At 37.1% G+C, this 23,778-nt stretch overlaps 1 protein-coding gene across 2 annotated transcripts in view; it reads left to right on the forward strand.

Moving 5' to 3' along the window:
• The window catches only part of LOC136858311 (pre-mRNA-splicing factor RBM22), an 89,234-nt gene that overhangs the window by 26,145 nt on the left and 39,311 nt on the right, over window positions 1-23,778 (forward strand). The window contains exons 3-5 of one of the 2 annotated variants that reach the window (XM_067137758.2): window positions 13,498-13,726; window positions 13,819-13,890; window positions 14,010-14,108. The exons of the other annotated variant lie outside the window; for it this stretch is intronic. Coding sequence (XP_066993859.1) covers window positions 14,094-14,108 — 15 coding nt within the window. The 5' untranslated portion in view covers window positions 13,498-13,726; window positions 13,819-13,890; window positions 14,010-14,093. The remainder of the gene's footprint in view (window positions 1-13,497; window positions 13,727-13,818; window positions 13,891-14,009; window positions 14,109-23,778) is intronic. 2 annotated transcript variants of the gene reach the window in all.

Here is a 23,778-nt window from a genome sequence, read left to right on the forward strand (position 1 = left end):
GTGCTTTGTGCCATCTGTTGCCCCTCATCTCCGGTAGATAGGATTACTTCTGCGTACAGAGTATTTTTTAATTTGATTTACGTCGCACCGACATAGATAGGTTTTATGGCGACGATGGGATAGGAAAGGGCTAGGAGTGCCTTAGGCCTTAATTAAGGTTCAGGCTCAGCATTTGACTGGTGTGAAAGTGGGAAACCACGGAATACCATCATCAGCGCTGCCGACAACGGGGTTCGAATCCATCATCTCTCGGATGCAAGCTCACAGCTGCGCACCGCTAACCACACAGTCAACTCGCTCAGTCGTACAGAGTGTAACAGCCTGCCTGAATATTGATGGGAAGTAGCTGGGGAGTTAGATAACTTTCTTCTTTAGCATGCCATTCCCCTGGTTTATAAATTTTCTGATACTACTGGTACGTAACACACTGGATCATCATAGCATTCGGGCTATTCAATCCCTACTCTGAGGCACTGATTGGAATGAACAGTGTGCAAATTAAGCGGAATAATGGCAGATGAGTGTTCATGGCAATCTGCGGCCTGGTCATCCCAGCTCTGGAACTTTGGACTATTAGATTGGCACCGCAATCTAATCGCAGCACTGTTCGTTAAAAGTGATAAAACGTGCGGCTTTCCACTTGATCGAGTATTTGATATGATAGCATCGCTTTTAATCGCTACATTCATACTTACGTTTTTGTAATGACCTATGTTGATTTCATGTTAAGAAAACCACAAAGTCAGTCTTTCTGAGGATCCCGTGGCGAAGCACGGGTACACCAGCTAGTTGTGTATAATTATGTGATTGTATTTACCGAGCTCGATAGCTGCAGTCGCTTAAGTGCGGCCAGTATCAAGTAATCGGGAGACAGTGGGTTTGAGCCCCACTGTCAGCAGCCCTGAAGATGGTTTTCCATGGTTTCCCATTTTCACACAAGGCAAATGCCGGGGCTGTACCTTAATGAAGGCCACAGACGCTTCCTTCCAATTCCTAGGCCTTTCCTATCCCATCGTCGCCGCAAGACATATCTGTGTCGGTGCGACGTTAAGCAAAAAAAAAAAGTGATTGTATTTGTAGTCTTAACTCGGGAGGTTTACCCCCAGCCCCACCTTTTGTTTATGACATCACTATGTCCTAATTCTAATTTTATGATTAATAGCTGAGGATGACTGCTATGTATGGTCAAAACTAGTACTGTTAGATAATAAACTAAAGATTTTGTGTGCTTGTGTGTGTCTTGCCGCTTATTTCATCCTCCTCAACTCCTCTATATGAAGGTTAGTGGCAGGTGGTGAATATGAACGTCTTTCAGTTAGAGGATTAAGGGAGAAATCCCTCCCAAACCAGAACTGGAATTGGCACATTGTCGTTAATAAAAGAGGGTGGGAGGTACCGGGAGAGTTGGGCGTATGGTCAGGGGCACACAGCTGTGAGCTTGCATCCGGGAGATAGTGGGTTCGAACCCCATTTTCGGCAGCCCTGAAGATGGTTTCATGGTTTCCCATTTTCACACCAGACAAATGCTGGGGCTGTACCTTAATTAAGGCCTGGCCACTTCCTTTCCACTCATAGCCCTTTCCTATCTCATTGTCACCATGAAACCTATCTGTGCCAGTCCGATGTAAAACAAATTTTAAAAAAATTAAAATGGGTGGGAGGTGCCATATTTTAAAGTCTGCCCAGGGTGCCATAAACCTTAAACGCAGCCCTTTTTAGGAGGCAGGACGTGAACAGGCACTGTTTAAATTTGTGCCTCTGCCTGTGAACATTCAACCACACTGTACTCAGTATCACGTGAGTTGTTGCCGAGGTACTGTATAATATAGATCAGTTTTTATGTGTGCATCAGATGTTTTATTTGAAGTTAAAAATTTCATGATTGTTCCGTATTGAATAGAGAAATATACAATATTAAATAGAAGGAAGGATCCACCTTTCAATACTCTGTTGTTAAGTTGAACCAAATAGAAGTTGCAACCTGTTCATTTGGGACTGGTTTCAACACATTTGAAGTGTCATCATCAGCCAATGAGCAAAGCAGTGCAAAAATTAAGTCATAAAGATCTGAAAACAACTAACACAATGATCACAGGCAAAAATTGAACACTATTTCGTGCCGAAGCAATTCCAGTAGATGTTCATAACACAATGATCAGTCAAAAGAGTAAAAAGAACACCACTATTTCCTGCCGAAACAAATGCTGTTGAAGTTCATAAGCAGGTCTAGTACAATCCTGTTATGCCGCATTCACATATGAAGACGTAAGAAGATGTTGTATTTGAGATCGATAACGAGTTAAAGGACTTGTTCTAATATGCAAACTTGAAGGATAACTCGTTATGAAATTGAACTTGTGATATCAGTTATGTATAGTTGTTGCTAGGCAGGTCTTGTAGGCAATTGTTTCTCCGGCCGAAGAGGAAAACAGTGTAGGACTTAATTTCAACAATTCAAAGCGGATATATACATTTTTAAAATAATTTAAATCGTTAAAAAGAATAAAACCAAATAAAAATATATAAAAAATAGGAAGAAATTTTAAAAGAAATTGCAATGTGAGGCTCAACTCGAAACAGCTTGCCATGGTGATTGATAAATGAATGGGAGATGATAAATAGAGAAAAGGGTGGGGAATGAGCGCTTATTAGAGGGTGAGAGGGAAAGGAAAAATGGGGGGGGGGGAGGTTATCTAAGGAGGATCATGGAGGTGTTGTGGAAGGGGGAAGTGGTATGAAAGGGTATTGTGTAAATTGCGAAAGATTGAACGCTTGCTTGTTGACTTCAGGTATTTAAAATGGAGATCAGAAAATCGAAAAGGGCATCTTCGACAAGATGGTTTGGCTATGGATTCTCCAGCCTCAGGGATCCTAGCGGAAATATACCTAGACTTTTTAGAACATAATTTCATTGATAACAGCGACGACTTTAAACACGTATTATTTTGGGCCAGATATGTAGATGACTCTTTTGTGATCCTAGTTGATAGTTATTAATGCAGCATCTACTCTGAATAGCCTCACTAAAATTGATCCACATATTAAATTCACTCTTGAAACAGAATCAAACAAATCAATTAATTTTCTAGATATAACAATAAGCAGATTACCTTCCTCATTATCATATATGATCTATAGAAAACCCACACATACAGCTAATACCATAAAACAAGACTCTTTTCACCCACAGACACATAAAGGTGCCTCGTTCAACAGTATGGTTAACCGTGCCTTCAAAATTCCGCTATCAAAGGATAACTTAAATAAAGAACTAAATATCATCCTCTCCATTGCCAAACTTATTGGTTGTAATCGATATTTTATTGAACAAATTATTAACAAATTTAAACACCATCCTAACACAACAGTCTTAAAAGATAATCCTAAACCAGCTGCTTACTCCACATTCACATTCAATATAAATACCTACAGAATTGCTAATGTCTTTAAAAAACACAATACCGTGATTTCTTTTCGAACTAATAATAGAAACCTTGAATTATTACGTAACTCCAACTCCTTAAATAAAACAAGTGTCTTTTCTAAATCAGGCGTATACCGTTTTAAGTGCAACAACTGTAACTCTTCTTACATAGGTGAAACTGGTCGTAACTGCAAAATTAGGCACTTTGAACACGTTAATGCAATAAATACAACAGATTTTCGGCAGTGGGGCAACATATACATGACACAAAACATATTTTCACTACAATAGACCAGGATCTTGAAATTCTTAGCACTCTAAATTAAGGCCCTCTCCTAGACATCACTGAAAACTGTTTTATACACCTCGACCAGTTTTTCAATCCAAATCTTAACCTGAATGATATTTCTGAGAAGCCCAATCCCCTTTTCGATTTTCTTATCTCCATTTTAAATGCCTGAAGTCAACAAGCAAGCGTTCATTCTTTCACAATTTACACAATACCCTTTCATACCACTTCCCCCTTCCACAACACCCCATGATCCTCATTAGATACCCCCCCCCATTTTTCCTTCTAATAAGCGCTCAGTATTCCCAACCTTTTTCTCTATTTATCATCTCCCATTCATTTATCAATAACCATGGCAAGCTGTTTCGAGTTGAGCCTCACATTGCAATTTCTTTTAAGATTTCTTCCTATTTTTTATATATTTTTATTTGGTTTTATTCTTTTTAATGATTTAAATTATTTTTAAAATTTATATATCCGCTTTGAATTGTTGAAATTAAGTCCTACGCAGTTTTCCTAAGACTTCAATTACGTCACCTTTTACTCTTCAGCCGGAGAAACAAATGCCTACAAGACCTGCCTAGCAAGAACTATACATAACTGCATATCACAAGTTTAATTTCATAACAAGTTATCCTTCAAGTTTGCATATTAGAACAAGTCCTTTAACTCGTTATCGATCTCATACAACATCTTCTTACGTCTTCATATGTGAATGCGGCATAACAGGATTGTACTAGACCTGCTTATGAACTTCAACTGCATTTGTTTCGGCAGGAAATAGTGGTGTTCTCTTTACTCTTTTGACTGTGATCATTGTGTTATGAACATCTACTGGAATTTCTTCGGCTTGAAATAGTGTTCAGTTTTTGCCTGTGATCATTGTGTTAGTTGTTTTAGACCTTTATGACTTAATTTTTGCACTGCTTTGCTCATTGGCTGATGATGACACTTCAAGTGTGTTGAAACCGGTCCCAAATGAACAGGTTGTAACTTCTATTTGGTTCAAGTTAACAACGGAGTATTGAAAGGTGGATCCTTCCTTCTATGTAATATTGTATATGCATCAGATGTGGCAATATGAATGATCCAAATCAGGAAGTGACAGATGTGCATTTGATGTACATGGACTCGCTGAATGTATGTAGCGGATGGAATATGTGTCTCTGTACACATGCCATTTTTCCAAAAGGCATCTTCAAGACGAAAATTCATTCCAGCGCCTACATGAACGACTGCAAGGTTATCTTCAAACCATGTTTCGGATTTTTATATGACTAAGTTTATCACTTAATTTGAGAGTTAATCTTTTACGTATTGAAAGGTGAACCTGTGAATAAATTTCTTCAAGTATTAAAAACAAAGAACTTGTAAGTCAATACGGAACTGTCATGAAGTTAGTTTGGAATGTGGCAGCATGTTAGTATCCAAACTGTTGCCCTCTAAGAGCATATTGAACATATTGAAGAAAATACAAATATATGTAAGATGACTGCCAGTGAATCTAACAGACTACTATTTATTTTTATTTATTTATTATGCCTTTGCAGGTGGCACAGTTAGTCCTCTTGGCCCTCTCTTGCACTTAACCACTGTAGTGATACATCATTGGGAGCAGAGCTTAAGAGTACATAATAATATACACATTAACACATTACACTTTTCTAACTCTCTGACATTCACTCATCCAGTCATACAAATTATTCAGTTGCACTTAGCAGGTAATCTCAGCAAGCGATCTTTAAATAATGCGGTGGTGTTTCTGACACTGACAGGCAGCGAAGTCCAAAGTCTGGAACCCGTTACAACTGAAGAATTGTTATACATAGAGGATCGGTGAACAGGAATAGAAAAGGAGGAACCAAAGTGGGTATTACTGCTGTGAAACGAAGACAAGTACTTAAGCTGGGATAAAATGTGTAGTGGTCTGCCTTCAGTGAGCAGTCAGTATATCTGTAGATCAGTATGTGAACGTTTGTTTTTTAACAGGTTTCAGCCATCAAGTAGTGTGGTAGTATTAGGTGACGTGTATCATAATTCAGATTGTAAATAAATCTAAGGCAGCAATATAGTGCTTGCTGTAGTTTCAAAGTTTGCTCCTGTGTTGCGTCTACCAGAATGTCACAGTAATCAAGGACGGGAAGCACTATTAATTGTACATGTTTGACTCTCACATTACATCGCAAAATATTGCTGTTTCTTTTATGTGAATGAAGTATTGAAAATATATATATATATATTTTTACTAACAATTTAATATATTCAGACCAATTTAAAGTTCCGTTCATTGTCACTTCAAGATTTCTCACAGTTGTCTGAATGGAATCACTGCCACTCAGTATAACTGGAGGAATAGTTTCATTTCTTAGTGGAGTCAACACCCAATAATGATTGCTTGAGTCTTGGAGGTATTAAGGAGGAGGGAATTTTTCAAGGGTAAGTATTAAGTCACTGAAGGTCAGCATTGATGTCTGTTATGGCTTGAGGCAAATCAGACATCTTGCAGTGACAGTATATTTGTAGGTCATCTGCATAAAGATGGCAACTACAATTCTTTAAATTATGTACAAAATAAAGAGAAAAGGGCCTAAAACACTACCGTTCAGGGTGCCTGCCTTACTGATCAGCCACTGAAGTAGTAAGATTTCATCTTGTTTAATGGAGCCTGGATGTTTATTGTATCAAATGCGCTACTGAATTTGAGGAGAGTTAAGTATTTTCACCAACCAGTCTTTGGTCCATTGTGTCTCTTATGTCCTCAGTCACTTTGAGCAGGGCTGTTTCCCTTCTTGAAGCCAGATTGCAATGGGTCTAGGAGAGAATGAACGCCTGTTCATGAACCAGACACTTGACTGCTTTAGAAATTGCAGGTAGAATAGAAATTAGTCTGTGGTCAAATGGTTACTTAAGTGTTGTTGATAATCGATAAAACAACACCAATAATGTTGTGTAAGAAAGTTATATGGATATCATCCACTCCTCTGTTTTTTTGATTTGATAGAATATAATACATTTTTAACTTTATTAGTGGTAACGGGGTGAAAACGGGTCCGCCTGTCACCCGGTGATCCCAGGTTCGATTCCCAGCCGGGTCAGGGGTTTTTAATTATAAATGATTAATATACCTGGCCTGGGGACTGAGTGTTTGTGTCGTCCTTAATGTTCCTTTCCTCACATTCAACGCTTTACACTTCGACATTTCCAAATACACACAGGTTCACAACATATGATGCAAAGTATAAATAGCATTTTTTTTTTTAAATGGGCTGAAATGTTGGTTAGGTAAAGGGTTAATTACAAAGTTGGGCATTGAGTTTGGGGAATTTAGTACATTTGGTGGTATTCTTTCTTCAGTAAAAGTTCATTTAACTTATCAAGTGATATATCCAGCACATTCGGTTGTTGCTGAAGTTTTCCTATGCCTAAGGAATGAAGCGCAAGTTCCAAGCACTGTTACAATTCGTATTTGCAGTCATGTTTTGTAAGTAAGTAAATTTACGGGCTGTTCAACACTGCCAAGCATTCTGAGGTGATTTAAAAGTCTTGTACCAGACATTTCTATGGGAGATGAACTGTTTTGACATAGTTACAAATAAAAGTGCGTATAAAGAAAAGTAGCTCACATAATAGCATGAATTTTTCAAATTACCTTCAGTAATGTTTAAAATGAGCTGAAAGCGATTTCTAGGCATAACTTCATTGAATATGGGAGTAGCAAACATGTTTGTTGTCCAATACATTTCTAACTAAGGCTTTTTTTATGATACTCGTCATCATCCAGAGTCCTATAAATTTTCTCATCTGATTATCTCTCCAGTTATCATACCTACAGTATTTAGTAAATGGTCTTGCTACTGTGTTCAAAAATTCTTTCACGTATCCGTTAGTTTCTGTTACGAGAAATGACAGAAATGGTGGCGTGAAAAACAATATGAAGTATGCCATGCAAGATTTATCACTAGGTAATTTACTCACACCTGCGTTCTTCGAATAATTGGGCATCTGTCCAGGTTGATTGGTGTCTGGCCAGTCATCTGGATCAAAACCAGATGTATCCTCTGAAGATAAATTGTTAAATATTGTTGGACCTGCCTCCTCAGGTTCAGCACTCGCGACTTCATCAGATGAATTGATATCACTTTCCTCAACATAGGCACTAAATCATTTTCTGACTCACAGCCAGCATACACTTGTTCTAACAGACACCGTATATCACTTTCCTACAAGTAATCTGCACTTTTGTACAATTTACAAGCCATTTTACAAGAGCGCAAAGACACTGAGAACAAACACACGGTTACTCAACAAGTGAAGATAGCACTTATTCAGGTGTCAACAGGAAGTTACTTTACTAAAGAATATGGTTCACATGTTTATTGATCAACACATTGATCCTTCATTTTGAATCTTTGAAAGTTAGACTGCATTTGTGTGACATCTGTGGGAGCTACAATCAACTATTTGAACATATGCACTTAAACATCAATTGACGTGTTTGATACTGCCAGCGCGCTAGTTTTAAAATGTTGTGGTGTAATTGGTGACATTTTAAATGAAAAAAGTAAGAAAATAGCTCACAGAGTATATTAGTAGCGGAGTGAGTTCGCAGTGGAAGCATAATAAGAAAACAACCACCAAACGCTGGGCAACTAGAGAACTGTGGATGGTACAGATAGAAATTACAAGGCGATAAGAGGGTTTTCGAGAATATCAAAGAAAATCAGTTTAACAAATAGATGTATTGAGATACAAGCAAAGAACAGAACGTTACATTTCTGATCATGACAAACGAAAGGAAAACGTATACAAAATTACAGATATAGCATGACAGTTTTTCATTGGTTACATATCGTCTGAGTGAGATTTTGTCAAGTACAGACTGAAATACATAAAAATGATCTTTCCCAACCAAAAGATAGAGAATACAACATTTTAAGGAAACACAGGTGAACAACAGAATAAGGCACTGGTAGGTTAAAATGACATAGAGACTTCAGAATGTTCTCAAATGAAATTTATAAATCAAATTCGATGGCATAGGCTGACTGGAAAACAGAGCGAGCGAAGTGTGATTAAGAGAATATTTGAAAAACAGTCGACAAATACGAAGGATGACCAGTCTACAATCTTTAACGAAACAGCCCACCTTCTTAGTAAATTTATACAAACATCCTTGAAGTACAAGTGTTCTGAAGTATTGACTAAAATTATGTCTGGTTTCTCAAATACCACAAGATTGGAAGAGCATAATAAGTAATATGAATTAAGAATCTGTTGGCTCCCGTATCTATTCTAAGATCAAGTTCAAACACTCGATAAGCTTACACATTAAAATCTAAAAATAGAACTTCAAGTTACACTACCTCATGGTGTATGCAGGTATGGAGAAGTCCTGAACTAGATTAGACATTTACAGGAACATCGTAAAGATGATCGTCTCCCAGTGTCTCTCTCCTCACCGGTTGAAACGTGTCTCCATGAGAAGGCCATATGAGGCAGTATATATTGCCCAAGTCGGAGAGGTGAGGGTCACGAGGTTATGTCACACGCAACACACAACAAATTTGAAGATACTGGAACATTCGCGGCATGAGGCAAGCTGATAGCAATTAGGTCAGCGGACACTTGACATATGACCACGAGGTTCAGTGATAGATCAGCTGGTGAAGAAGGAAGGTGGTGATCACCACTGGTGTTCAACATGAGGTGGTGTGAAGAAGGTACGACGATAATTGGCAGACATGGTGAGTCCATTACAACGCCAATTGGTGTGCTTGGCAACGAGTGAGCTAATTTGATTTAGAACACGACAGTTTTCTCTTTTGTCTTGAGTTTGTTTAAAGCATCGGAAAAGTGCATCGCGGTGGGCCATGATGTTTATAATTTCATGATTTAGCCAAGGACATGATGGACAAGTAACTTTCATCTCTCGTTAAGGGGCATGTTTATTGTACAGAGTGAGTACAAGGAAGTTAAACTTGTCCACTTTCGCATCTTTAGTTACAATGCGTTGACACTGAGCTCCTCGAAAGACCAGATAGAATGCTTTTTATCCTAGTACGCAAGCGCTCAAATTTTTCCCAGGTTTTTATCAGTTCCGGGCGTAGAAGTCTGGCCTGGGCGTTAAATGTCTTTGATCGGCATGTCACCGCGTTTGAATCACAAATACTACTCACACACTTGAGTTCTTTTAGAAGCATGTTCTTTATAAGCTGCAGACAACATATCAGCCACATCCAATGCACTTTTACCGAGCAGAAAACAAAATTTCAATGCCGCACGCTGTTCTCGAACATTGGCCATTTAACAAAATCACAGGGCTTCAAAAAACACGTCACACAAAAACTGTCACAGGGGCTCACTACAACTGTCTCCAGCTATGCTGCTTGGCATACTGAGTCGGGGGAGGGGGTGTGGTTACTTAACACCCGCCTAGAGGGAGAAGCCCGAACTACAATAGCGACACGCGTAGTGAAGTACATCGGGTTATTTTTGGGTCTCCCTTCGTATATTATAGCAGGTCAACATAATCGTCAGCTTTAACTCTTTTCCGAGTAATTAAGTTCTCTTTCTGTGGATGTACTTTCGATGGTTGAACAGACTAATTCTAGCATGGACTAAGCATGCACACAGATTGCACAGAATTGTTGGAGGGCGTGGTTGTGCTGCACAGTTTTCGTGCTTCCCTCCTGGCCTCTTCACAACTGCATTATTCCCCTTCAAACAGATTGACAGCAAGGTTGGTCCGGCACCAAATTGTACGGTCTTGAGCAAGCGTGCCCCAGGTTTGTGGATTGAGACCTGTCACCTTCATGGTGTGCTTAAGCTGGTCCGTGTAGCACTTCATAGGGGCTCCACGAGGTCTGCTGCCAAAACAAAGTTCACATTACTGGATTTGGTATGGAAATCTGGTATCACTCATCCAACAGACATGACCAGTCCACCTAAGCTGATGACCAGTGATGGACGATTCTATGCTCTTGGCATGCGCTTTCTCAAGAACAGCAGTGTTGGTGACATGGTCTTCCCTTTTGATCCTAAGGATGGATTTTAGTTGGTGGAAACACTCAAGCTTTTTCAAGTCACATCAGTAAAGGGTCCGTGTTTCACAACCACATAGCAATGTTGTGATAACAGCACAGCACACCATGAGTTTTGTCTTCACGGTCAGGTCTTTATTCATGAACACCCGGTGTGATAGTCGTCCAAATGCTGCTTGGGCAGCACCAGTTCTCTTCTCCACATTGCTCACAGTTACAGCGCATAGATAGGATACTACCCAAGTACAAAAGGTGGTCTACCTCCTCCAGTGATCTGGGATGGAGATGCTGAAATCTGGAAGGATTGTGCCTGGTGAAGTTTGTGCCAGGACCTTGGTCTTTTGAACGTTAATGGTGAGATCAAAACGATCATATGCACTCTTGTAGCAGTTAACTGACTGTTGCAATTCCTCTGATGTGAGTTTAGGTGATGCAGCATCATCTGAATACAGCATTTTGGTTATCTTTGTATCCTGAGTGAGCTTCTGGAAGTGAAGTCTTGCTAGGTTGAAAAGCCCTCCATCGAAACGATACCTAACCTCTACGCCTGGGTTGTTCATAAAAGATTCATGTAGCATGGCAACCAAATATAATGCAAATAGTGTTGGAGCAACTACATGCACCTGTTTCAGTCCTTGGGTGATAGGAAATTCATCTGAGATCCTATTCTGATGGCAAAACTGTTCGGTCATGCCATCATGGAGGGCCTGAACGAGATCAACAAAATGCTGAGGACAGCAGCCAAAGTGTTCCAGTTCTGCCCACGTAGCAGGTCTTGGAACAGAGTCAAATGCCTTGTCCAGGTCATAAAAGACTAAGAATAGAGGATTTTATCGCCCTCTGCATTTTTCCTGAAATTGCCTTGCACAGAAGATCAGATCAGTTGTGCCTCTGGAAGTTGGAAACCCACAGTGGGACTCTGGGAGGACTCTCAGAGATAACCTGGAGGCGTTTAAGCAGAATTCTTGTGAGAATTTTACCTACAATAGATGGTAGTAGTATACCGCGATAGTTACCACAAACACTGCAATCACCTTTCTTGAAGATTGTGATGATAGTGGCATTTTTAGTTCTCCGGGTACTTTTCTGACTTCCCAAATTTTGAGGATCAGAGTGAAAATCCTTGTTTTGAGTGATTGACCACTAGCTTGAATTAACTCCAGAGGAATGTTATCTGGGCCAGGTGCCTTTCTGAGTTTCAGACGATTGAGAGTTGCACTGAATTCTTGGTAAGTTGGTGGAAATGCCATCCATGATTGTTCGGGCTGTTGAAACACATCACAAAGAAAGTCTTCATCAGCAGTGGAAGGATGATTTATTATTTGATCTCCAAAGTGCTGTGAACCCTATTTTACAATAATGTATGTTAGGGTTGTAGTTTACACAAAATATACAATTTCCCTGATAAAATTCAATACATAAACGGTAAAATATACATGAGCAGAAACGGAAAGATAAAAGTATGATATGTACAATCCTTAATACTAGATAGATAGATAGATAATGCATTTATTGGTAGCAAAGTTAGGGTTCAAGGCTCTCTCTTACACCTAACCACTAGAAGAATATACATGTACATAACTTATACAGTACTTACAAATAACACAAATAATAATAATTGCAAAAACAATAGTAAGAATATTAAAAATGATAGTAAAAGAATCCTTAATTTTAAAATACACAAAGTAAAATACACTTAAGTGATGTAATTGCAATAATCCGTTCATTCATCCCATTCATTCTTTCATTCACTCAACAATTATCCAGCAAGTACTAATATTTAAAATACCAGATCATATCGCACCCTCAGAATAAGACTGTCGTAACTGTAAGTCATACCATTCCATTCAAAACATGTAAACAACAGTTTTTAGGTTTTGTGAATTTGTAGAGGTACATACTGATAAACTGTCGTAACTCTATTACGACAGACTTCCTGTAGAACATTTTGCAGAGGTACACATCGACAAACAGTTGTAACTCTATTACGACAGTTTTCCTGCAAAATATGTATACTGTTCAATGTAGTAACTTAAGTTACAAGAGTTGCTGTTGCATTTTCATTGTTTTCATTGTTGGTACGCTTTGAATAGAGCAGCTCTTTCATTTCCCTGGAGTAGGTATTCATTTGCGCACCAATAAGTTGTGTGTGGGGCACATTATTATTGTCTGTATAGTGTTGACAGTGTTATGCTTTCTGTAGGAAATGTTGTACCAATGCATTGGCATGTTGTGATTGTGTAGGGAGTAAAATTTCACAAAGTGATATAGGTGCAAAGATGTCCTGTAGAGATTGCAACCATGTATTCCCAAGTAGGGGATTGTTACTATGTCATATTTCTTCTAGCGAATGTTGTATTAGAGTAAGTGAAAGTGCAGAAGTAGTGAATGTTTCAAACTCGCATCTGATGGATATTGACGCCGATAACTTGCCATCTCAACGAACATACATAGACCTAATGCCGTGCCCAGAGGCCAATGATATTATGGTATTTATAATTTTACATTAAATATTTCTGTGAAAATTACTACGGGAAAAATAAGTATTAGAAATAATAATAATAATCTAATGACAATTTGTTGTTATGAATTCATGTGATCATTCCAAACACTAAAAATAAAAATGGTGTGAGGATAGGCATTTGTACCGTAGGATAACAAAGCTAGCATCACTTTTTTACTTTCTCAGTAAATTAATGCATGATAATAATTCCAGTACAATACTGTATAAATATCCCTTTCAGGTTCTAGATGCCTACTACAATTATTTCAGTGAAAATGTTGCTGAGAGAGAGGTTGGTTATGTTTCAAACTCGGTTGAAGATCAACATGGAAAAGGGTCAGTGATTAGATCATCACAGGATATTGAAGATGTGACCAATGATTCCCTCGTTGATCCCAACTGGTTGCCTGATGAAGGACGCAACAAATTACACCATACCAGTGATGAGAAATTCGAGGACGAAAAAAGAGGTGAGGAAATAAATACTTCGGAAGGAAACATTTGACAGAATTTCAAGGTTATTCAGATGCAGGTTCTCAGTTAACCTTTCATTATTATTTAGTTTCAGCCTCAGAAGTTGGGCCAAATGAACTACAAAATACCAATGATTTGAGCTCTGAAGGAGGAAATAGAGGTAAGGAAATAAGTACTGTATTTGTCGTGGTAACATTGAAGAGTGTTTGAGTTTAATTCAAATGCAGATTTTTATTAAATTTCCATTCACCTTTCATTTTCATCTGATTTCATTTTCAGAAAACGGAACTCTGAAGAGGATATGACATTCAAAAGCATGGCTGGCCAATATTCGCAAAGCAAAAAGAAATAAGAGCGAGGAATATGAAACGATGGGCGGTAAGATAGTCCCTGGAAGGAAAATGAAAGCACCTTGTAATAAGAAATGTCGACTTGAATGTTCAAAAAAATGTAACAACGATGAGAGACTGATAATTCACAACAGATTTTCATGGCTGAAACCTGACAAACGATGAACGTATCACATACTGATACAGATATACAGACTGCTCTCTGAAGACAGACCACTATACATTTCATCCCAGCTTAAGTATTTGTCCTTCTTTCACAGCAGTAATACCCGCTCTGGTTCCTCCCTTTCTATTCCTGTTCACCACTCCTCTATGTACAACAATTCCTTTGTTGTGGCGGGTTCTAGACTTTGGAATTCCCTGCCTATCAGTGTCAGAAATTCCACCCCATTATTTAAATTTAAGACACTGCTTGCCGAGACTACCTGCTGAATGCACCTGACTAACTTGTATGACTGGAAGATCAAATGAATGTGAGTTAGAAAAGTATAATGTATTCTTGTGTACGTTGTTATTTACTATATACTATTATGTACTCAAACTCTGCTCTCAATGATGTATCACTACAGTGGTTAAGTGTAAGAGAGGGCCAAGAGCCCTAACTTCGCCACCTACAAAGGCATAATAAATAACTCAACAGCGTACATTACTTGTAAATAGCTTAGTCTATTGAATCCACTCACAAAAGTACTCAGACACGCGCAAATAATTTTGGATATTATTTATCGGTACAAGACAAGGCAGTCAGGGTCTGCAAGACATTTTTCTTGAATACGTTCACTGTTAGTGAACGATATGTTTATACTGCATGGAAAAAAAAGATGATCTAGGTTTGGTAGGTCCAGATAATCGTGGTAAGCACAACAATGACAAGAAAACAAGTAGTGAGATCCTGGAAGATATTCGCAGTCACATACAGTCTTTTCTGACTATAGAAAGCCACTATCTACATGCCCAAACACGTAGGCTATATTTAGATGGTAGCATTTGTATAGTATGTGAAGCATATCAGAGGTCTTTTGGGGCATCAAAGGAAGAGTTAGAAGAAAGTTATCAGAATCGCATCAAAGGGAAAGAGTTAGCAAGAGAAATGAAAAAAGCTGATTTAGAAAAAGCACTTGGAGGTAACGACATTAAAGCATGCGATTTTGATCTGCAGTCTGTCCTTCAGACACCGTGTGGTGATCTATCAGTGTTTTATTATAAAGGAAGGCTAAATGTATACAATTTCACAATTTTTGATAATGCAACCGAAAAAGATTATTGCTACCTTTGGAATGAAGCATCTAGTAAGAAAGAAGCAATAGAAATTGCATCCTGTGTCTATGAATATCTGAAGTCCATTGAGTGTAAAGACGTAATATTTTACAGTGATAATTGCCCTGCACAGAACAAGAATAAGTTCCTGGCAACAATGTATCTGTATGCAGTGGATACCATTCCAAACCTACAATCCATAACTCACAAATATTTAATTGAAGGAGATACGCAAAATGCTGGTGATTCTATGCATTCCTGCATAGAGAAGCAAAAGAAAAGAGCTTTAAAGAGTTGTCCAGTGTATGTGCCTGCGCAGTGGACTGGAATCATACAATGTGCCAAGAAAACAGGGGGACCATATCTGGTCAGAGAGATGAATGACAATGAATTCCATGACTTCAAGAAATTAACTGACGAAATGGGTAGCAACTACACAGTGAATGATAAAGGGGAATCAGTCAAATGGAATGAAATTAGAGTGTTGAAAGTTAAAAAGGGCCAGAAGTATACTTTATGCAACAAGACAGACTTCGAGTGTGAGGAGTTCAGTTACATTAATATTAGGTGTCGTCAAAGGGGAAGAAGGTCAACTCGAACACCCACAATTACTCCTGCCTACACACAACAACCATGTATCTCGGCTGAAAAGAAGAAAAACCTAATGTCATTGTGTGATGGAAATGTAATACCTAGAGTGTATCATGCGTTTTACCAATCATTGCCAGTTTCACAGAAATGAGGTAATATTTCCAATGATGAAAGTGATTCGGTTGAAAATGATTAGTGTGCAGGTGAAGAATGTAGGCTAGTTACAATTTATAAAGACAGTAACTTAGTAGGTTTTAATTAAAATGAATTATTAGTAACTGTGCATTCAATTTTATAACTTTGTATTGTATTCCTTGTTCTAAGTTACATTTTGATACAAAACTGAATTTTTAAAATCGGTACAATTTTTTTTTTTTTTTTTTTCAGCATTTATAGCCCATTTAATATTAGGATATCTGAATTGTAAAAGTATTCACTTTAACAACACTTATTTAAATCCTCAAGATGTCTCAACTCACTTCTGTGCATTTCCTACTGTACTGTATGACTGATGTTACTTTTTTATTTCAATAATATACTGTGACCTTTCATGTACATCTTATTTCGGGGTTCTTAATGTTGGGTTACGCCACGGCAAGAAAAACAGTCGGTGATCCATGAAAACTCCACTCTAGGGACGTGCAAGTTCGACGAGTTGGGTCACAGGTCTTACGGTGGACTGATATTGGTACGGTTGACGTGAAGGAGTGATCATTATTTTCTACCTTAAATTAGGTAATTATCCCATAACTGGATATCAAAATATTTAAGATATTGGCATATTTGACATGAAAAATTGATTATTGTTTCTATCCTAAATTAAGTAGTTATCTTAATATTCCTTATACTACGACAAATGAGAACGCTGAGAATATTTTTTTTATGGAAGGATTTTCTGTTTAATGATTAATAAAATAACTTCAAATGTCAACTACATAATAATTAAATTGAAGCAACACAAACGAACATAGAAAATTGAACATTACGTCAATCAGAAAATAAAATGCCTAACTTCCTGCTCTTGTTAATGTATATTCACAGTATCATCAGTTAAAATCGAAAATAAAAGAGACAAGTGTCCCAGTGCTGAAGGCTTAATGTAAATAAATCTTGTCGTCCATCACACATTTCTCAAACAGGTAACTGGGAATTAAACGTAAGGAACTTAATCTTTTGGTCCGAATTGAACTGAGATCACAATTAAATTAGAATCTAGCGGGTTCCACCTTTTCAATACAAAATACAATGTTGTTGGATGGTATTTACAACATTATTTATTACAGAACATGTTTCGGTGCTCAAATGTTTAGATTGCCAAGTTTTTTCGCACACTCTGAGCAGCTGATGATGGTGTCAAAAATTGAGCACCGAAACATGTTCTGTAATAAATAATGTTGTAAATACCATCCAACAACATTGTATTTTGTATTGAAAAGGTGGAACCCGCTAGATTCTAATTTAATTGTAACTGGGAATTGCTAAATCGCCCGTATCGAAGAATTATTCCTACTCAAATATGTCTCAATATTCCATTATTTCTTATTTAAATCATTGCATTAATTGTCGGGAAAATTCTACTTAACAACTTGAAAACACCGATAATTTATGTTCATAATCATCGCACATGCAAGAAAACGTTTGAATGACATGGGATTACACCATAATACATCATCCATCAACATGATACAAGTGAGAAATAAGTTCGATCCTCTCGGACATTCACCAACGTCTGCACCTAGATAATAGACATCAAGAAATATTACAACATCTACAATAATCTTCTCTAACTACGTTGATTCTGCATCTCTGGAGTCTTCTACGAAGTTCAGCCTGGAATAACTACATCAGCTGTAGGCACCAATTCAAATGATCTACAGAAATATACGACTAGCAGAAAGAATTGATTTACTCACCGTCGAAGATCATATCCTTTTAACGTGACCAGAAGTCATATGACATTATTCATTTCGTGAAGATCCTAAACGTTTCCATTAATACTGAGCGCGCTTGTCTATCTTGTATTTAATTGGAATAAGATTGACGACCATTCTATCAGTGTTCTCGAAACAGAATCTTAAGAATCATTCTAAACACGGCTTCATGCCTAAACAAATATTCATTCATCATAACAACATTAGAATTCACACGCATGACCAACTCAATTCCTAACATAATAACCTTCACCAGGACTTTCATATCGCATCATCCTAAGAATACGCAATGACACATCTATAGCAATTCACATTACATTAACCATGTACATATTTTTCAAAGACCCTATTATATTAAAACACCTCATCATATCACTCAAATGTCATGCACAGCGAATCCACATTACCTTTAAACAATCTATTCAGGCATTTCACGTCGAAGACTACTAATCTTATTGCCGTATTAACACAATATCACCACGATAACATCGCGATTACATTCTCGAACACTGTATCCCGTACAAGCACATGATTACTAATGACCTTAAAACTGTGCACATCACGATTATTAGGCTCTTCCGAGGTATTTCGAGCTACGAATTAAATGAACAATCTTCACAATGACACCATTACGACACAAGCACCTTCGATGCCAAAATCATTTCGTATAACCTTGCCAGAAAAACATTACAAAATCACACGACCTATCGTATATCGCAACATAAACTGAACTACCACACCAGATGCAACGATCTTGTTTGACGCAACACAATGATTAATGAAAGGAACAGTCGCCTTCAAGTCGTAAAATTACATGTCATAAATCGACATAAATCAAATACTACTCTACATTTTAAGAAAGCAACTACTTGCGGAATAGAGAGACAATATTCAAGTACTCATCCTTAGTCGAGCTGCATGATGATGACACCTCTCGTCTTCCAGTTCTTATATTTTATCAGCCATTGGAATCCATCATATCTCTCGCCAGATCCTTTGATGTCCCTTTATTGTAACTGCTCATGTTGGAATCAGTTGTCATTTCATAACCACATCCAATATTCATTGATTCCATGTCACCTGAAACTTAAAATACCTATTAGAACAAGGTTACATGCATTAGTATAATTACAAAGTTCGAGCAACACACTTGCCTTTACGTTCTGTCAGAACAAAATATATTTTGTTTTACAATATGTTATTTCTCTATGATATGCCAATATCGCGTTATGTTTAGCTTTATACAATCTCTCTCTCTGCGTATTCAGTAGCTCTGATCCTTCCAAGATACAACCAGACTGAGAATCACCCTCATCAGAAAACAAATTTTTACATTACAATATAATAATTACAGACGGTTTGCATTTTAGGATTCTTCTGTACTTCCAGCTCCCATATGTTCTTAACAATTAAAACACATGACACTTAATGCGTAGTGATCCCGTACAAATCATCTGTGTCGGCAAAGGAACTCGTTTAACAATTTACTGCATCGTATTTTAGGTTATTAATCGACAATTTCGTCCTCAATCTCGATCCTTGAATCGTACGAGACTAGATGAGCAAGGTATGGCCCTCACATATGAACTCTGCTTATTCAGATTAATTCAATACATTTCCATGGCCTTCGGTATCTTTCTACAATGATGTTTTCCGCCATTTATACACATTTTAGCAAGTTTTACTTGAGGAACGTGTAATATTTATTTAGTTCTACACTGTGATCCACAACATCTTATTATTTACTGACATTTTGCGAGGCACCATGGGGTTTAGAACTTATCATCATTTCGCCGATACTTTCAATCTGCCGCCTATCATTCACATAATTAGACAAGTCACTTGAATTCATACATTCCTGGACATATGATGATCAGACATAAGATTTCATTGACATTATTTTCATCATAAACTTCCAATGTATTTACCGACTTCATCCTGACATACATTGGAAGGTTATAATACCAACACATAAACTATCGTAACTATAGTTTTTTTGTCCATTTTATGCCTATTTATGTACATTGAAGGTAAACAGTTACATTTCCGGGTGCCAGATTGATACACAAGTGTGAGTAAAAAAATTCTAGTGTCTATCTTAAAACACTGAATTTTGAAGTGCATTTGAAATATTCTATCACAATTTACTCAAAACAGTGATTTGGTAGTTACGAGAGTCTTGTTCTGAGGGTGCGATATTATATACAGTACATATGTTAAACAGCTAATAAGCAGACAATATCAAATTATGTGTGTTTAAATACATAATCAATAAATTTTTTATAAAATATAAAATTTAGTGGTTTTTCAAAATAACAACTGTAAGTTAACAAATGATTTGGAAGGGTGGAGAAATGCTCCAGGATTTCATGGCTGTCAGTAAGCCTCCTGTCACACAGAGCATCGAACGATCAAGAGCAACCCACTGTCATTGAGTACTAACAACTAAATTCATTTACCTTGTCACACTGGTCATCGGTCGAGAGGGATTGACTGCACGGAAACAGTTGATACTCTTGCCTAGTACGTACAGGCTACAGATGTATTCATATTCACAAGTGGAAAAGAATGTGTTGTAAAAGCGATAATTCGGGTGAAGATATTATTCTAATGTATGAATGTATTACGGGGAAAGGAAATAACCAGACGATCACAGTGGACAAGGCAAATTTTCCTTAAACGTGAGAGCCTTGGAGAATTCCACCAATATGTGCCTTCGTTGTGGAATGACGAAGAAAAATTCAAGAACTAGTGCTGTACGTCCATCAGTACTCATAAGGAATTGGTAGAAAAAATGAAGTCGCTAATATACATCAGGCAAACAAATTACAGGAAAAGTATAAGTTTTGAAGAAAGGCTGACAGTATCATTAAATTCATTATTCACAAAAAAAAAATAGGGTTTGAAGTTAGAAGTGATGTTCACCTCCAAAACAGCTGTGTCCATGGCAAAATATATCGAATAAAAGATTAGTGGCAGGTACATTTCTTTGCATTCTACAGGTTGCTAATAAAGTATTGATAAAAAAAGGACTGAAAACAATGGATGCATTTATGTATATTAATTTGAATTCATAATTTGAAGCTACTACAATTAACAGTGGAAATATATTTATTTAGGCCTACAAGTTTCTGGACATTGGTGACTCATACATGTCTGTACCTTACAGATTTAGGATTGCTCACAATACAATCAGTGGATTTATTCCTATTACATGTGATGCCATTCATAGAGCATTACAGCCAGAATTCTTGACTGGGTGAAAATTGCAACAAAAGCCTCACAACAGTTGCTCATTGTACTTCAATTATAAGACTTTATTACTATTTATGCTTAATTTTTTAATGATGCTGGTTCTTTGGATATAATTACTGTCTTTTCAAATGATATTTTGAGGTGTTTATTAGATGGAGGTTAACAGCTTTTTAATTATTCTTTTTAAACCACTTGGTGAGACCCCACTTACCAAAATAATAGATATATCAATAAATGCTTCCAGTCAAAATTTACATTGTAGAAATAGGTTGTCAAGTTTCATTACAATCCTGTAAATAATTTTGAAAGAAAGAAAAATGCACATATGTTCTGAATATTGTGAAAATGAGAAAAACAAGGAAAAGCAATGGAGTTCCTTTCATTGTTTAATATCCCCCATAATTGTATTCTTTCTTTCCCTCATGATCCTCTGTAAATCTCTTGTTGCCTCTTCTCTTCTTTGTTATTGTGCCATGTTCAGAATAGTAGCATATTGCTTTCATGACAAGCATGTTGCTGAATTTCCGTACTGTCTTCTTGCAAAGAATCCAGGTTCAAATCCAAACTTTTCAAGAATGACAATCCAGTCTTATTTTACATCTGAAGACTACAGCAGCTTCAAAAGCAGCTAATTTTACCAAATGGCTGTGAAGAAAGGTCTTCGAAAGTAGAAAATTTAAATTCTCATTAGGGTTCTGTATATTCCCATGTGTACATTTCTTGAGGAGTTCAGGTGAGGCTAGTGCTCTGTACACTGGCTTAATAACTAAAGGAAAAGCTTTTGGAATATTGCTCTAATGAGTAAGTTTGCAGTGTAATAGAGTGATACTTGTCACAGTTACATGTAAATTACACACAAGATCTTGTTTATTACTCTCATCACTATGCATAGCATACTTTGCACTGGCAAGCTGATCTAATTGCTTACTTGGCAATAATAAACCTATTAATCTAAATCCTGCATTTCCATCCAAGTTACTTGTAAACTCCGTGGTACAGAGTGACAAATTTTTCCGCAAAGCACTGGTAGGTCTCCTTTTCTTACCTCAGTGTTGATTTTGCCTCTCTGTATATTGTTCATACAGTGACAGTCAGAATTTTTTGGACAGAATAATCTGTACATGTATTACCCCTATTATTAAAGAAAGAACAGGTAATAAATTCGAAATTACTAAACTCTGAATTTAATGCACTTCGTAGGTACTGTAATGATCCAATTGTGATTTGTAGATGCGTTTACAAAATAATAATACAGTTTACTTATTTGAGATACGAAAATTTGCTGGTCAATATTTTTCGAACAGGAGCTGTTTAGCTACTCAAGGCATGCTTTGCACTTGTTGTGCACTGTGCAGGCAGATCCCAGTCAGTGCCTTCCTTGTGCAAAAAGCAGACGCAACGATTCATGGGTGAAATGGAACGCAGATGAAAGAACAGTACGTTTGACCAAAGGCAATTAGTAATATTCCATCATGAAAAAAGATAAAACATGTCGACAAATCACAGATTAATGGTTATGAATTTCATGTTTTTGGTCCGTATTGAACTGAGAATAATATATAAGTAATAATAATAACAACGTAAACGTTTCCACCTTTTTATACTAAAATATATTCACAAAATTATAAATTACACGGTACTAGTTTCGACCCATCTAGGGGTCATCATCAGCCGTATTGGAGCAAAGATCACTTTTGGCGAAATCCTAAGAAAATGTTATTTTAAAGAATAACAAGTGAAATGAGATGTTATTATGGTAATAGTTAATAATACAAGGAATATACATACTAAGAGGTTTTTAACAAAGAATGAAGTATAAATGGGGTGTTGTAAAAATTATAATCATGGAAATCAGTAAGTTCTTGTATTGAAATGACATATATAAAATTATATATGGCTTAGGAAGAGGGCTTAAGGTGGGGCTGAAGGGTGCGGGAGAAAGTGTAATTGTCTTGGAAAAGTACCTTTGATTAAATTTAGGATTGAGTTTAGGTTGGCTGCATTATTGTTTCTGAGGAAAGTGATAAATAGATCGAAGAGTATGTTGGGTTTCTCTGAGATTTCATTGAGATTGTGACTGGCATTAAAGTATTGGTCTAGGTGTATGTAGTAATTTTCATTATGTTGAGTAAAGGGCCTTTGTTTGCTAATACGAGGATGTCCATGTCTTGTTCAATATTGGTGAAATTATGGTTATAATCTTGCATGTGTTGGCCGATGGCTGAAAACCTGTTGTATTTTATTGCGTTAGTGTGCTCGTGGTATCTGATAATGAAGTTTCTCCCGGTTTGCCCGATGTAGGTTTATAGGATCAAATGTACCACCTGTAAAAAAACCTACATCGGGCAAACCGGGAGAAACTTCATTATCAGATACCACGAGCACACTAACTCAATAAAATACAACAGGTTTTCAGCGATCGGCCAACACATGCAAGATTATAACCATAATTTCACCAATATTGAACAAGACATGGACATCCTCGTATTAGCAAACAAGGGCCCTTTACTCAACATAATGGAAAATTACTACATACACCTAGACCAATACTTTAATGCCAGTCACAATCTCAATGAAATCTCAGAGAAACCCAACATACTCTTCGATCTATTTATCACTTTCCTCAGAAACAATAATGCAGCTAACCTAAACTCAATCCTAAAT

This window comes from Anabrus simplex, chromosome 1 (assembly GCF_040414725.1).
Source record: "Anabrus simplex isolate iqAnaSimp1 chromosome 1, ASM4041472v1, whole genome shotgun sequence".
NCBI lineage: Eukaryota > Metazoa > Arthropoda > Insecta > Orthoptera > Tettigoniidae > Anabrus > Anabrus simplex.